The sequence below is a fragment of the Impatiens glandulifera genome, chromosome 9 (genome assembly GCF_907164915.1).
Source record: "Impatiens glandulifera chromosome 9, dImpGla2.1, whole genome shotgun sequence".
Taxonomy (NCBI): Eukaryota; Viridiplantae; Streptophyta; class Magnoliopsida; order Ericales; family Balsaminaceae; genus Impatiens; species Impatiens glandulifera.
Window position 1 is genome coordinate 35,018,365 of NC_061870.1, and position 16,222 is coordinate 35,034,586.

A 16,222-nucleotide genomic window follows, 5' to 3' on the forward strand; every position below is an offset into this window, starting at 1 on the left:
CTCAAACACGAATGCGATGAGGAGTCAAATGCTGCTTAGGGATTTCTCGTTGGAGATATAATATACAAATAAATCAATTTATAAATGTATAACATAATTATATATTTTAATTATATCCTTTGAGTAAAGGAAAAATAACAAAAATACAGGCTCAATATTTTACTTAAAGTAACATTATTAAGAAAATTATATTATCTAATATTTTTATTAAAAGAATATAAAAATTATTTTTTTCAAAAAAATATATAATTTTAAAATAAATTTAACAAAATAGTTCATGAGGGAGAATATTATATTTTAATTCCCACTTAAAATTGTTTAAGTTGGAGTGTTGGTAACAATAATATAACTATGCTACCTTCTAACTTAAGAAAAAATAAATTAATTTTAGTTTTAAAATATTACTTAAAATAATTATATTTCTCTTTAAATTAAAGTTGAAAATACGTTAAAGTTTGTATAAATTTGCTTAAAAAATAAATTAGAATTAAAAAGTGGTGTGAGATGTTTGCCAATCTAATGCTTTCAAATTAATATTATTTAAAATGCTTATGTATGAATTTGGATATAATTCCGATCTTAAATAAGTTTATGGAAATATAATTGATATCTGGTGAATCGTAGCCATAGATATGTTAAGGATATAATACTTAATATGAGATATAAATAACGTGTGATTATAAAAAATAAATTATAATGATAATTAAGGATAAAAGGAATATGTTTATAAAAGATTAATAAATTTTGTTGTCTATGATATTTAAGAAGGGTTTTCTCTCTCTCAAAGTGCGTGTCGTGTTATCTAATCTAATCTAATTCATTTATTTCGTAAAAAGCACGCAATTTGGTAAATCATATTATAAATGCGTGCCTGATCTAACTCTTACCAAAATTTAGCTGCTTTTTAACTATTTTCAAACCTATACTTAACTAACCGTTTCCTTTCCCTATATTTCTATATTATTTCCTATATTAATATTTAATTCAGCCCATGCTAGCTGTTACAAAAACAAAAGACAAATCTTTTATATATTTATATATATAACCTTTTTCTTATTTTATTTTAATCATATACTTTAACTAAAATATAATTAATTTATTCAAAAAAAGAAGAAAGTATTTGGTGGTCAAAGCACTCGAAGACGGGGGAGCTTTAAAGAGAGGCATCACGCAACTCATGTGAAGTTTCATCCCGTAACGGCATTTCTTTATCAGGATTAACGCCGTTAATTACTGTGTATGAACGCGCGTCCGTTACGCGCGTCGGCGTCGGCAAATCGCGAAAACTTCAAAACCCCAGCCTAAGCGGCAAAGCGTCTGCGTCTTTTTCACCTTTTTGTCCTTTTTTTCAAAGCTTCCATCAACTACATCCCCCCACTCTTCTTTCTACCTCTCCATCTATCTCTCTCTAGTATAGACTCGCCGGAATCTGGCCCCTTACTCGCCGGAACTTCCTCCCTCCGGTGAATTATCTCGTGAATCCAGACTGACATTCTTTGAAAGCCTTCTCTGTTGTTTTTCCGAGTTTCCTTCGAGCCAGGACACAGATGCGAATCAACTCTGGATCGAGCCATTGAGGAGAAAGCTTACAGGTTGAGGAATTCAGGTAATGTCTTTTTCCAGTTTCTTCCACATTTTGTCTTTGGTAGAGAAGAGGTGACGACGCATAATCAAAAACAGCGAAGATCGATCACTGTAGGATTGAATTCTGAAGTCGAGATCGAATTCTTAATAGTCATTTGCTTACAGATGGATGCTTTTATCGAGCACGAACACGCTTCTACGTACTGCAAACTTTATTTCTCATATTTTCTAAAATAAATGCATTTTTCTGTTGTTATCGAGTATATATCTTTGTATGAGGATCTTACCGAAGAATTTTGTTTTTCCTTCTATAGACTCTACCAATAATACATTGCTATATTAATTGCTGGGCAAGGAAATGAGTAAAACAAAGGATTAAACCTGAAATTATAATTCATGTTGTTGCTAATATTCTATCTCTCACAAGCTGATGATGCGTGATCATGGCATTTTTATGATCATGCTTTGGATTTTAGCGCATGGAAAGCTAAGCACCTTCCTCTCAAAACTACTATTTTCTTTCTTTTTCCGGCACCATGTGCTTGTATGTAAAAGAGAAGGAATTGAAATTGTTATGCGTATTCTCTTGTTCATTTTTGTCGTTCTCATTATCAGTATACGAATTTGTCATTATGGTGATCTTTCTAAGGGCATGTCCTCTATTCTCTTGTTGTTCATCTATAAGCTTTCTTCCCTGATGCTACTACCATACATAATATCAACCACAAGGAAACATGGGTTCATTAGTGAATATTTTATAAACTCGTTAATTTGTAGGAGAACAGATGGGAGGTTCACATGCATTGCTTGCTGCAGGTCATTTGTAGCATTACCCAAGATTGAACTTCTTCAGCAGAACAAAGTTCGTGATTCAAAGGACCACCAACTAAAGCTACAACTTATCCCAGTCTCATAACCGATATTGATGAAAATTAGAGGAGAAGGCTGTACATTTGCTGAGACCATGTCATCACGTATGGAGAGAAACATTGGTATGCATGATTCATTGCGTCAAATGAGTCCCTCCTCAAGCTCGCTGCCCGAAACTTTTGGACGGAAATGTAAGATTTTTATTTATTTATTGATTAAAAAATATCAACCATGCAATCAGTTGAGCATATATAACGTTGTCAATATGTTACTTGCAGTGGGCTTATCAACAAATAATATGATGATTCAAGAGTCAATTGATGAGGGGGACATGGGAACAACGGAGACCCTGCAAAATCTCCTTCCGGACGAAGATGATCTCTTTTCTGGAATGATTGATGAACTGCTATATAACACAAATGGTAATGAACATGAGGACTTTGACGATTTCGATTTGTTTCACAGCAGCGGTGGGATGGAACTTGAACTAGATAAACCTTCTTTCGTTCGGAAGTCAATTGGAAGAGTTCTAAATGGTTTGGAGACTTGTACTGGCTCACTTGAGGATGGGTCAATTCACTATTCACCTTCGGCTAGATACATGTCTGAGTTTGGAGTGAACAAAAGTCAGAACAATGGAAGGATTTCTATCACTGAGAGCACCATGAACTCTTCTCCTGTAAGAATGCCATCTTTTGGCACTTGCATTGGTCTTCCTGTGGTAAACCACTCTCTGCATCAAGCTAAACTTTGTAATGGAATTGGTTTGATGAATCCAAGGAAGACTTCTAGTAATCTAACAGATATGGGAGGAAAAACCAATGATCCCATAACTTCCAATGGTAACCAGGGAATCGAATTTCATAGAAGAGGTGAGTGTTACATGAGTATCCACGCAAATTCTTAAAAAGTTTATGCATAACCTTTCTTTATTCTCCATTTTTTTTGTAGTACCTAGTCAGACAAGAAATGGAAATTGTGTTGCTAGTGAGCAATATGAGGCCAACAACAATTTAAATTGGAACAGCAATTCTAGTGCACCGATGTGGCCTAATTCTCCATTATTCCTCAATGACATTATGGCTTCCTATCCACAACTGTCTGGACATCCTCAAATGCCAATTGATAACCTGAACAAAGTATCACCTCCACAATATCCCCCCTATGTTGGATCGGCTTCTTCTGCTAGCTGGTCCTTGTTGGACATGAAAAATGCCCAGAAAGTGGGATTTCCTGAACCCCTAGGTTTTTCTCCAGGTTCTTTTGGAAACGAAAGTCCTGTAAGTCACCCATCATTACATCTGTTGGGAAGAGACTCTTATGCCTGCTCTTACTCTGGTGGAAAATCTACTTATTTTTCTACTACCAGTAATTCTTGGTGCAATCCTCATATTCTTGCAAACAGAACTGGTTTGAACTCAGTGCCAAACTCGTTTGATTCAGCTCCCAAATGTGTGAAAATCCTTTCACGCAGAAGAAGTCTTGGCGGCTTCCCACAGTCTGACAGCAAGCAGTTTGAGCTTGACATTGATCGCGTCTTGCATGGGGCAGACAACCGAACTACGCTGATGATTAAGAACATTCCAAATAAGTATGTGATGAACTTTTATGAGTAATTATGGTCAGGATCATTTCTCTTGAAATCTAACTATTATAAATTTGTAGGTACACTTCTAAAATGTTGCTAGCTGCCATTGATGAACAGTGTCAAGGAACATACGATTTTATATATTTGCCCATCGATTTCAAGGTTAGTAATGTTTGTTGTAAATAAGTTGTGTACTATTATTATTATCTATATAACCAACCAACCATCTATTGTGATTTGTACAGAACAACTGCAATGTTGGTTATGCATTCATCAACATGATTGATCCGCTTCACATTATTCCATTCTACAAGGTTTGTCCATTCACCAGGGATTATTAATTACTCTACTCATAATCCATCAGCTCAAATATCCATCTTTCATCTGTTCATATCTCCTCTAGGCATTCAATGGTCGAAAATGGGACAAATTCAATAGTGAAAAGATGGTGGTTCTTGCATATGCCCGAATTCAGGGGAAAAATGCTCTTATTGCTCACTTTCAGAACTCAAACTTGATGAACGAGGATAAACGTTGTCGCCCCATTCTCTTCTGTACTGATGGTCCAAATGCTGGTGAACAGGTACTATAAATCTTTCTCCATGGAAGGATGACAAATATTGAATGAAGTTTTTTTGTTTGTTTGTTTGTAGGAGTCGTTTCCCTTGAGGACTAGCGGTAGAGGAAAAGCTGGTAAAGCGCAGAGCAATTTCGCGGAGGAAAATGAGAACGGGCAGCAGGCTAGTCTGGTGGGCAGCCTCGTGAGAGATCAAACTCTTCTACTACTATAAGAGAAGCTCTGGTTTTACAAGTAAATTTGGATTTCTCACTAACCACAACTTAGTGGAAAGCTGACCAATCTTTCTCTATTTACCATATTATTTTGTTGCTGTTCTTCTTCTATATGGGATGCCTACAAATTTTGTCTACATTTCTCTTTTGGTTCTAATTTGTGAGCTCTCATTTGGTACGGCTAAGTCGAGTTTTATGTTTCTGTAGTAAAAGCTTGCACTTTGTATGTCATGTAGCATTAAAAAAAAAATCAATATAACCTGATGTGTGCATTTTGCTAGAATTGTCATTCTTGGATAACCTTTGATGTGTGCATTTTGCAATATGTAATATTCAAACAAAAATGAGCAATTACATGCATGAATATTGGTCTGCCATTACACTATTATTTTTAGTTCAACAAATCTAAACTGAAACATTAAATTTAGTAAAATATTAATCTTTTTATTTATTTTAAATGACAATGAATTTAAACCAGAGGCAATCTTATAAAAAAAAGGTCTGAATTTGTATTTGAATGTAAAGATTGCAGATAATAAATGAGACTTGACATGTAAAGAATGCTTGAAGGCATTAATCATCTTTGATTTTCTATATATTATTTGTTTTTTTTTTATATTTAATCAAACAATCTTTATATTAATCATGAAATCTTATTGCTGATTTGCTTCTTTACTCATTTATTTAATTTAAAATTAAAGACTGAATGACGTATTTTTTTGGTTGATAATAAAAAATATAAATAATAAAGGTTTGCTTCCGCAACAAATTTTAAAAATTAGACAATTGAGATAAGGATGATTAATTTCAGTATTTTTCAATCTGAATTATTTCTTTTAACGATTTTTTTTTTTTTTTTTTTTTTTTTTTATGTTTAACAGTTAGTTAATGAAAAATGGTAGTAGATGATATTTGTGTTTTCCCCACAAATTCAACTCTCGGCACACTATAAAACAAAATAAATATTGAAAGTTATCATTAAAAATTTATTTAATCAGAGTTTTCTGCTTACTTTTTAATAATATTATATATTTTTAATATATTAAATTATATATATATAGCAAATATAATTTTATCATAGAAGGAAAAATAATTATAATGAAAAAAAAATATTTTTTTTTCAAAGAATAATGTATAAAAATAAAGAAGGATAATAAAAATAAATTCAAAAAATAAGTTGCTTATTCATACCTATAGAGTTAATATATATATATATATATAGTTTTTAATAATTTAAATAGTTAGAAATTATATAGAATATATATAAATATCTATTTCAACAATCCAAACATTTTAAAAATTAAGCAATATATATATAAATTTCACTAATATTTTTTTTATTTTTTACGTTTTTCTGCCTAGAATTCTAGCCCAATTCTTGAACCGATACGAAATAAGGTAAGAATTGTTTTTGATTAAACACCACATTAATAATTTTTCAAGGATTTTGGGGTCATGGCTAAAATAATAAATAATAAAAAATAAAAAAATTCAAAAGGTTGAATGATTTAGGTTTATTTATAGCCTTATAAATAAAAACTACTGCAAATGAAAAAAAAAAAGAAGTACGTTTACCAAGTTGCAAGTTGGCAGATGGCGAATATAAGAAGGTGAGACCGCAGCCGAAAAGAAGGAGGCGTGGGCGATCAAAAGAAAACCCCAGAGAAAAAGAAAGAAAGAATGATGAATGCGCCTCCTCCGCCATTGAAGAAGCCTAAGGTGGAGTCAGAAGAAAGAATGATGAATGCCCCTCTTCCGCCATTAAAGAAGCCTAAGGTGGAGTCAGAAGAAAGAATGATGAATGGGCCTCCTCCGCCATTGAAGAAGCCTAAGGTGGAGTCAGAAGAGAATACAAATGGCGAAATTCCCGTGGGGACGCCCGAGGCGAATGCAAGTGCCGACGATAGTATCAGTGATGAAGATGAACAAGCTATTATGATTGCTCTAATAAAGCATCGAACACATGAAGTTGAACACAATCGTACGCGGATGAAATACTATCAGGACCAGGTTCTATCTCATTACTCTCTTCTTCTTCTTCTTCTATTTTGTCTTGGATGCCTTTCTTCATTATTGCACTATATGTATCAATTGAATCAGATGACCTTGAATTTGATACTTATGCGGTGAATTGACTGGTTTGGACTTTGGATATAGAAGATTATTTGAGAACAAAGTGTCGAGTATTGGAAAAGTTGTTATCTTTTAACACAAAAGCAAATCACGTTGTTGGCTTGACACTTGTAGACTCTTTTGATATCATCCTTTTGTCTTACTTTAGTCACTTTATTTTTATAAGCTCTTAATAGGTCTCTCTCTGTTTGTTAATTAGATGAACCAGGGACCAATATTGGAGCCTGAATTCATGTTTGAGAGAAGAAAACATGACCAATCAGCATGCTTTCATCATTAGAACCTTTATGGAGACATGTGGCAACTAAATGATGCCATATGGTGACCTGCTAGCTTTGACACACATTTCTTCCTCCTTGAGTCATCGATAGTCCAAAATTAATTTCATGGAGAATATCATTTACACCTTTTTGCATTAAATGTACCAAACCCAAGATCCTAAATGTAATATGCAGATTTTTTAAGTTGTTTTCTTGATGAATACACATTGATATTGCAGATTATAATAGTAACACTGCCATTTGTCCTAATAAATGCATTTTTGAGTTGATTTCAGTTACTGCTTTGCTTAACTAAGGATAATCAGTATGTTACTATATATTTTGTTTCATGGCTAACCATCCCTTTGGCAATGGTTTGCAGCTTGCCAAATCAGAAAAAAGTTTAGAGGATGTGAAGGCTAAATATGCTCGTTTTAGACGTCAGAACAATACAAGTGAAAAGTTGCAGACACATGATTTTAAATCCTCTAGGGATTCACCTGCTCCTAATGAGGTCAAGAGAGATCCACCTCAATCTCAGTTGCAGGCCAAACCAAAACTTCTTTCTCCATCTGTCAAACCAAAAACATCTCAAACTCCGAGGATTGAAGATTCTACTCCAGTTTCGAGAGTGAAAAATTCCCAAACTCTGAGGATTGAAGATTCTACTCCAGTTTCCAAAGTGAAAACTTCCCAAAATGTGAAAACAGAAGGTTCTACACTGGTTGGGAAAGTGAAAACTACACAAACAGTGCCGATGGAAGACTCTGGGAGAAAAAGGAAGCATGGTAAATCTTAAGTTCACTTCTATGTACATTGCATCAGACATCATCAAATCAGTCTCATAATGTTTTAAGTTCCTAGAAGTCTGTTAGTTTTGTTCTCGGTTGATAATCATTGTTATTATATTACAGAGCAGAAGGAACACACAGAATTGATCTCTATGATACGTAGATCATCATCTGCAACGAAAGTTAATTGCCAGACGGGGTGCGTCATTTCAAGTCAACACAAAAGGAAAATGAGAAGTCTTATTTTGTGCCCAACAAATGATCAGTTGTTTATGACCAGGTAGTTTGGGGTTCAACAATATTTTCTATTTCAGAATAATTGATCATGCTTCCATGTCCTTTCATTCTCAATTGTCATTGATGATCCTTAATGATTCAATAATTACTGCAAGATGTAAGTCTGACTTGCACATATTAGTAGACGCATTCTTAAGGGAATAGAGGAATCTCAGTTAAATAAATAATTCATTGTTGTTACCTTGCTTCTTTTGCATTATCTCTTCCTCACCTTTAAAACTGAATCTTATCTGTTTTTTTTTTTGTTACAGTGCCTTGGACGGAGTAATCAACTTGTGGCAACTCCATGGAAGAGGGTATGTTCCAATTTCCTTACTTCCTTTTGATCTCTAACCAAGCTCAAATTTTCATTGGCAAGCCTTGCATGTTTCTCCTGTTGTGACACTTTTGACCGAGTATGTAGTTCTAGACTATTCTGAATTACTTGATTATGATTGCTGCTCATAAATGGGAAGAAGTTAAGATTCCAAATTAGATGCATGACTTATTTCTACTCTAAAGAAGATGAATATACCGTGGACCTTGTTCTGGAAAGTAAATATCTTTTTGCAATTTTTTCATACTGGACAGATGTGTTGTATGCTTTCTTTATCGGATAATTTACATTTTGGACCTAAGTCTAATAATACCAAGTACCATGGTTTTAAAATTGCAGATCGGGCGCATCTCTCCTTAGTTCGACAGACAGCGTCTCGCCAAAGGAGAGGAGATGGCCTGAAGATACAGCATGGCATCCAGATGGGGACTGCCTATTCTCTGTATACAGCGCTGACGGAGGCGATTCTCAGATATCATTACTAAATCTGAACAAAACAAAAGCTGTAAGGTTTATGGTGAAACAATTTGCAATTGTACCATTTTGGCTTGTAACGAAATGCTACTAATGGATCGATCGTTCATAGGTGGACACTAGACTGTGATTATTTACACAATCAATTGGAAATTTGCAGTTTCTCGACGAAAAGGAAGACACTTATGATTCTCTGTTTTTCGATGCAGGGACGGGTGTGCTTCTTAGAGAATAAGCCTCATTTTAAGGGAATTATCAATAACATAGTTTTCATGCCATGGGAAAATCCCTGTTTTGTTACCGGAGGCAGCGATCATGCAGTTGTGGTGTGGACGGATAAAGAAGGAGATTGGAAACCAAAAGCGTTGCACAGGAACCTGCATTCTTCAGCTGTGATGGGAGTAGCAGGGATGCAACAAAAGCAAATTGTATTGTCTGTTGGTGCAGACAAGAGAATTATTGGGTTTGATGCAGCTGTAGGAAGAGCAGATTATCGCCATCAGATTGACAGCAAATGTATGAGTGTTGTTCCAAATCCATGTGACTTCAATCTATTCATGGTTCAGACTGGGTAATTTAAACATTCTTGATTGATCAGTTGTTATTATTATTATTATTAAAGTAATTACAGTTAATATTTAGGTGTGTTGGTTTGGTTTGGTTTGCAGGACTCCTGAGAAGCAGCTGAGGCTATTTGATATAAGATTGAGAAGGGCAGAAATTCATGCATTTGGATGGAAACAAGAAAGCAGCGAATCACAATCGGCGCTAATAAACCAGGATTGGTCTCCAGACGGGCTTTACATCACGTCGGGTTCTGCAGATCCTGCGATCCATATATTCGACATAAGGTATCCGGGTAACAAGCCTTCTCAATCGGTGAAAGCGCATAACAAAAGAGTATTCAAAGCAGCTTGGCACCAGAATTATCCCCTCTTGATTTCAATCTCTTCTGATTTGAACATCGAACTGCACAAGATTACTTGAGAGATACATTATTATTATTATTTATCATTAGTTTTACATGATCATCATCATGACAATACACTACACAAGGATGATCCAATAATTGATTTTCACAGAGAGAGAGAGCAACATTTTTTCTATACAACTTTGCAATTTACAAAAAATATTTAAATTAATTGATTTCTCTAGGAATATTATACAAATGTTTAATTTATCTTACTTACCCTCTTCTCTCATGAATATTTAAATGCTTGAAACAAAGTAATATATGATGGAGAATTAAAAATAGCAATCCAAACTGTGTATGAGCAAATGTATACGTGTCTCGTAGAGAATTCTAGTGTAGTGAAGTAGGTGACACGTGTCCAGTAACAAGGCGGTGACGATGCTAGGTGTCTCCGGAACCATCTTCTATCTTTCCTCACCGCCTGCCCTTACTTAAATTATATAAACAAACCACCTATGAACGATGTGGTACATATCAAAACAAGACACACTAATTTCTCATAGATCCATCATCATGAGTTTAAGGAATATCCCTAGTACTGTAAGTCTTCTTCTCACTATCTATAATAGCTATATATAATTATATATAGCTATGTATTATATAATTTGTGTGTGTTTATATATATGATATATAGGCAGGTAAGTATTGGAAACAAATGGTCATTAATGGAAGTGGAAGTGGAAGAAGAGGGTTTGCATATAATGCACCAAATTCTTCTTCAATGGAGAATACTGCTCATTTACACCACCACCACCACGGTGACGAGGTCCCCAAGTAAGTGTTGTCGGCCGACCGTGTATTATTAGATGAATGGATTAAATCTAATTATTATAATAATGAATATTACAGGAAAATAACAAGTTGGAGTTCTAAGATGAAGGGGGAATATGCGCCGGTGTTTGTAGCTCTTGGATTGATAATAATGTCGACTACCTTTGGATTACACACAGCTATGCAACAACTTGGGAGGGCTCCCAACGTCTCCGTTAGGAAGTCTAGAAGAGAAACTATTCCCGAGGTTACGGAACCTGAACGGGTACTTGAAGATGCTGATAAATTTATGAAGAAATCTTTCTTTCGTAAAGTGGCTCATGTTCAAGATTATGACCGCCAAGACCAAGTTCTTGATCGTGATCCCATCCGTCCAGACGTTTTAGCCCGAAACCCTCGAGCCCAAACTCTTAAAGACGTTGGTGTCGTTGATCCCAAACCCAACCCATCACATGAATGAATGAGAGGACAAGATCATATTACAATAACAATCTTCTTCCTTCCTTCCTTCCTTCTTCGTCTGTAATTCTACTATGTTGTTGTTGCTTTCTGGATTAACCTTTTATTTTTGTACAAACTACAAAGTATCATATATTTAATGTAACTTATCTATCTAGCTCTCATGTCTTCAGGCCCATAGATAAGCATAAATAAGCCCAACAACAAAAATAATACACTTCTAGGTTTGAAGTTTGAAAAGGTCTAATACAATAAATATTTAACTTAAAATTATTGTATTTTTTAATATTAAACTCTTAAGTAAATTTGCCTGGATATTGGGCTGACTTTTGTTTAGAGGGAGAGGATTTAATAAATTGTCACTGGGCCGGCCCTGACCAGGGACCAATACTTCATGTCTTTTATTTCCTAATTCGATTTAGTGTGTATTAATAATTTAATTGTATTTATAAAATCCAAAGTAATTATGTTTGTTTGTTTGTTAGAAGAAAATTGGAAATGAGATTTTACTTTATTTTTATTGGAATATTTAAAATAAATAAATTATAATTATTTTAATTCAATACCATAAATTAAGAATATCTCATTTATTTATGATGTATTTATCCATAAGTCTGATATGGATATTGTTTTAATAAAAGAAAAGAAATGATTTATTCAATTAGGAAACTAAATAAACGGCCTTAAAACGGCATCTGATACGCAGTGAGTGAGTCGGTATTAGGAAGTTTTCCACCATGAAGGTGATGATGTGTCAAAATGTAATTGGCTTCCTCCACGTAGTGCTTAATGCTATTGGCTCAAACAGCGCCATGCCACATCTCCCATCATGTATAATAATAAGTCTGCTCCCTGCTTCTCTGATCAACCTCTGCATAATCTCTCACTAATTCTGAACATCCTTTCTGTTCTTCATTTCGCATATGCACAATGGTAGAAAGTAAGCGGAGTATTTCTCACCAATTTGGTTTGCTCTTCCTTTGTATTGGATTCTTTGCTTCCCAGCTTCTCGCCGCCACCGCTGATCCGGTGATCATTTTATTATTTTATACTATATGTTCTCTTACCTTATCATCCATCATTTCTTTAGCTGATTTTCGTTTGGAAATGTCTTCATCTTATAATAGATCTTTTACGAATCATTTGATGAATCCTTAGAAGGACGCTGGATCGCGTCAGAGAAAGAGGATTATAAAGGTATTTTCCGTCTGTCTCTTTACCTGAATCGTCTCCAATTCCTGTTTTTATTCTGCAATAGAGAATGTATATATTCTGCAACTGCAAGTGTGATGAATCACTTATTGCCTGTGAAAACTGAACGATCTTTCATTGTATTCTATCGACTGTTTAGATTGCTTGACAGAGCCTATTGCTTCTAGGTTAATAGCGTTTTCTTATTAGTACCAATGGCAGCTTCTTAGCCAATTTATGATTGTGCTCCTCTGCAATTCATGGTAAGAGGAGGAGAATCAATTGTTTACTAGCTTGTGATTGTTTTTGTGATAATTTGCAATTGGAAGGGTTTGAATTGGAGTTAATATGAGGAGAAGCTTATAGTTGTTAGCAATGAGGTCCTTAGTGGAATGCATACGTGAACAATAATAGTTCCTGGTTTTGATAATGGCTCATTTGGTTCTTGCTGTAATAGAATTTCTTCATATTTGATTTTTATATTCTGAAATATGCTGCAGATGTTTGTTTGCTTCGTTTTCTGTTGAAAAATAGTCTAAAAATGAGGAATGATAATGAAATTTATATTATTAGAATGATTTGCATTGAACTGAATGGCATTGCTATGCATCCATTGAATTATATAACATATTGACACTGCTGTCTTTAGGTGTTTGGAAACATTCAAAGAGTGAAGGACATGAAGATTATGGACTACTTGTGAGTGAGGCAGCAAGGAAATATGCAATTGTGAAGGAGCTTGATGAAGCTGTGAATCTGAAGGAAGGAACAATTGTTCTCCAATTTGAAACCAGACTTCAAAATGGACTTGAATGTGGTGGAGCTTATTTGAAGTTTCTCCGCCCTCAAGAAGCTGGATGGATCCCAAAGCAATTTGACAATGAGTCTCCTTATTCAATCATGTTTGGCCCTGATAAATGTGGTGCTACAAACAAGGTCCATTTCATTCTCAACCACAAGAATCCTAAAACAGGAGAATACGTCGAGCATCATCTCAAGTACCCAGCCTCCGTCCCATCTGACAAACTAACCCATGTTTATACTGCCATTCTAACCTCTGACAACGGGGTAAGAATCCTCGTTGATGGAGAAGAAAAGAAGAAAGCCAACTTCCTCTCTAGTGAAGACTTTGAACCATCTCTTATTCCTTCCAAGACAATTCCAGACCCTGAAGATAAGAAACCTGAGGACTGGGATGAGAGGTCGAAAATCCCAGACTCTGCTGCAGTTAAGCCAGATGACTGGGATGAAGATGCCCCAATGGAGATCGAAGATGATGAAGCAGTTAAGCCAGAGGGATGGCTAGACGATGAACAAGAAGAGATCGATGATCCAGAGGCATCAAAGCCTGAAGATTGGGATGACGAGGAAGATGGTTTGTGGGAAGCACCCAAGATTGAAAACCCTAATTGTGGTGCCGCCCCTGGTTGCGGAGAATGGAAGACACCAATGAAGAGGAACCCAGCTTACAAAGGAAAGTGGACTGCACCACTTATTGAAAACCCTAACTATAAGGGTATCTGGAAGCCAAAGGAAATAGCTAACCCAAAGCATTTTGAATTGGATAGACCCGATTTCGAACCCATCTCTGCCATTGGTATTGAGATCTGGACAATGCAAGATGGGATCTTGTTTGATAACATTTTGATAGCTGACAGTGAGAAAGTGGCAGAGAAATACAGAGTAACTGCTTGGAAACCGAAATTTGATGTTGAGGAAGAGAAACAAAAGGCAGAGGAAGCATCTGCTGGATCAGTTGATCTCAAGGGAATTCAGGTAAACCCAACATCATCAACTGTTTTGATCTGTTAATACATGTTTGTACTATAGTGTTTTTAAATCAATTTATTTTTTTGTTTGCAGAAAACTGTTTTTGATGTTCTGTACAAGATTGCAGACATTCCTTTATTGGCTGAACATAAGCACAAGATTCTGGTAAGTTTTTGATTCTAAAATGAGGAAACAAAGAACATACATTACATTAATATATATTTTGGGTATTTGACAGGATTTAATTGAGAAGGGAGAAAAGCAACCAAATATAACAATCAGCATAATAGTCTCCATCATCATCGTTATCTTCACAGTTTTGCTAAAATTGGTTTTTGGTGGGAAGAAGAAGAAGAGGACTTCGATGAAGAAGAAGGAGAAGGAAGAGGTAAAATTTGAATCAATTAATTTAGTGTAACATGTATTATGGTAAAATCTTGATGGGGTTCGATACATTTTACAGGAGAAAGTGAGCGTTGAGACGACTAAGAACAACACTGACCAAGGAAGTGGAAGTGGGAGCGGGAGTGGAGAAGATGAGAAGGAGAAGAAGAGTACATCAACCCGCAGGAAGTCGGCCAGACGGGAGGGATAGAAATATGATTTTGTAATTGTGATTGCTATTAATTACTAGTTCCTTTCTTTTGGATTATTTTTATTATGATTTTTTGGACCAAAAAAACAAGTATAAACAATTATATGTGAGGAAGAAATTCAGTTCCATTTTTCTGTTAAAAAAAATTACCATGTCATGAGGATGAAATGTTTGAAGAAAAAAAAAGAGTTTCACCTGATTTATTTAAAATTTTGACCAGATCAGACATTACCTTCTCCTGTGTACAAAGAAACTAGGTTTTCAGTTGAGTCGAAAATTCAGTCCTTCACAAAAAGGACTAAATATCTCGAATTTCAACTTCTCATTGTAATTCTAAAGCATATATACTAAACACAATGGGCAGAAATAAGGGTAACTAAACCAACCTAATTGTTTAAACCGAACTGATCAAACCGAAGTCATTAAGGTCGATTCAGCATCAGCACACTAACCAATCTCGACGATAATCAAATCTTAAACTAAAACAAAAGATGAGAAGAGTCCATCAACCGAAGTCTGCCAGATGGGAGGGATAAATATATGATTTTGTAACTGTGATTGTTATTAATTACTAGTTCCTTTGTTTTGGATAATTATTATTTATTGAACATAAAAAACAAGTATAAACAATTATATGGCAGCTTTTCTGTTATAAAAAATGACCAATGTCATGAGGATGAAATGCTTGAAGAACAAACAATTCTCACCTGATTTATTTAAACTAGGTTTTCAGACAATGGGCAGAAATAAGGGTAAGTAAACTTACTAAATTTTGTAAACCCAACCTATCAAACCAAATTCGTTAGATAGGTTCAGCACTACTAAATCACTTTAACCGACTGTTTTAAAAATAATGTTTAAATAAAATAAGAGCGATAATCATCTTAAACTAACATTTTTAAATTATTTATTATAACTATTAGGTCACTAACATCTATTCAAACTTTTTTTAAACTTATTCAAACTTTTTTTAAACTATTTGTCGCCATACCCAATATAGAAGAGCAACAGCAAAATCAGACCAGTCAAACTTATTAATGACATTATTCATTATATTGTTATTTATTCATATACATTATTTTTTTTAAAAAAATTGTGAATGTATCAAACCAATTATTTAACTGCTCAAATCTGGGCGTACATTTTGGTAAATAAACTGTTAATCAAAACACTCACAAAGATACTAGAAGCTTGGAAGTAAGTCTATACATGTATTGACAGATATTTCCTAAAGTACTAATGTGATGTATAATAAATATGAATCATTCAAACCAATTTCACATCAGCAATTTATTTACCCTAATTTCAAGACTCAAGATCCAATCTAAAATTTTACAACTACCACAACATAAAATCAG

At 34.6% G+C, this 16,222-nt stretch overlaps 4 protein-coding genes across 5 annotated transcripts; all 4 read left to right on the forward strand.

Annotated features, from left to right (window-relative positions):
• Positions 1-1,371: 1,371 nt before the first annotated feature.
• On the forward strand, positions 1,372-5,195 carry LOC124915694 (protein MEI2-like 4). Of its 2 annotated transcripts, none has more exons than XM_047456456.1 (8): positions 1,372-1,606; positions 2,362-2,645; positions 2,733-3,326; positions 3,406-4,045; positions 4,120-4,204; positions 4,288-4,356; positions 4,446-4,625; positions 4,696-5,195. In XM_047456456.1, exons 2-8 carry the CDS (start codon positions 2,510-2,512, stop codon positions 4,831-4,833), a joined length of 1,842 nt encoding a protein of 613 aa, XP_047312412.1. In that variant the 5' UTR covers positions 1,372-1,606; positions 2,362-2,509; the 3' UTR covers positions 4,834-5,195. The 2 variants fall into 2 exon arrangements, with proteins under 2 accessions (XP_047312412.1, XP_047312413.1); XM_047456457.1 differs by having other exon boundaries at positions 2,401-2,645.
• Positions 5,196-6,456: 1,261 nt separating this feature from the next.
• On the forward strand, positions 6,457-10,113 carry LOC124915233. The gene is made up of 7 exons (XM_047455910.1): positions 6,457-6,844; positions 7,610-8,015; positions 8,142-8,298; positions 8,567-8,611; positions 8,971-9,136; positions 9,315-9,676; positions 9,774-10,113. The coding sequence occupies exons 1-7, from the start codon at positions 6,515-6,517 to the stop codon at positions 10,090-10,092; spliced, it is 1,785 nt and encodes a 594-aa protein (XP_047311866.1). The 5' UTR covers positions 6,457-6,514; the 3' UTR covers positions 10,093-10,113.
• Positions 10,114-10,576: 463 nt separating this feature from the next.
• On the forward strand, positions 10,577-11,324 carry LOC124916759. Its single transcript, XM_047457521.1, has 3 exons — positions 10,577-10,618; positions 10,713-10,852; positions 10,928-11,324. The coding sequence occupies exons 1-3, from the start codon at positions 10,592-10,594 to the stop codon at positions 11,307-11,309; spliced, it is 549 nt and encodes a 182-aa protein (XP_047313477.1). The 5' UTR covers positions 10,577-10,591; the 3' UTR covers positions 11,310-11,324.
• Positions 11,325-12,164: 840 nt separating this feature from the next.
• Positions 12,165-14,992, forward strand: LOC124915349 (calnexin homolog). Its single transcript, XM_047456048.1, has 6 exons — positions 12,165-12,337; positions 12,436-12,505; positions 13,149-14,275; positions 14,363-14,434; positions 14,508-14,657; positions 14,733-14,992. Exons 1-6 carry the CDS (start codon positions 12,239-12,241, stop codon positions 14,862-14,864), a joined length of 1,650 nt encoding a protein of 549 aa, XP_047312004.1. The 5' UTR covers positions 12,165-12,238; the 3' UTR covers positions 14,865-14,992.
• The last annotated feature ends 1,230 nt before the right edge of the window (positions 14,993-16,222 follow it).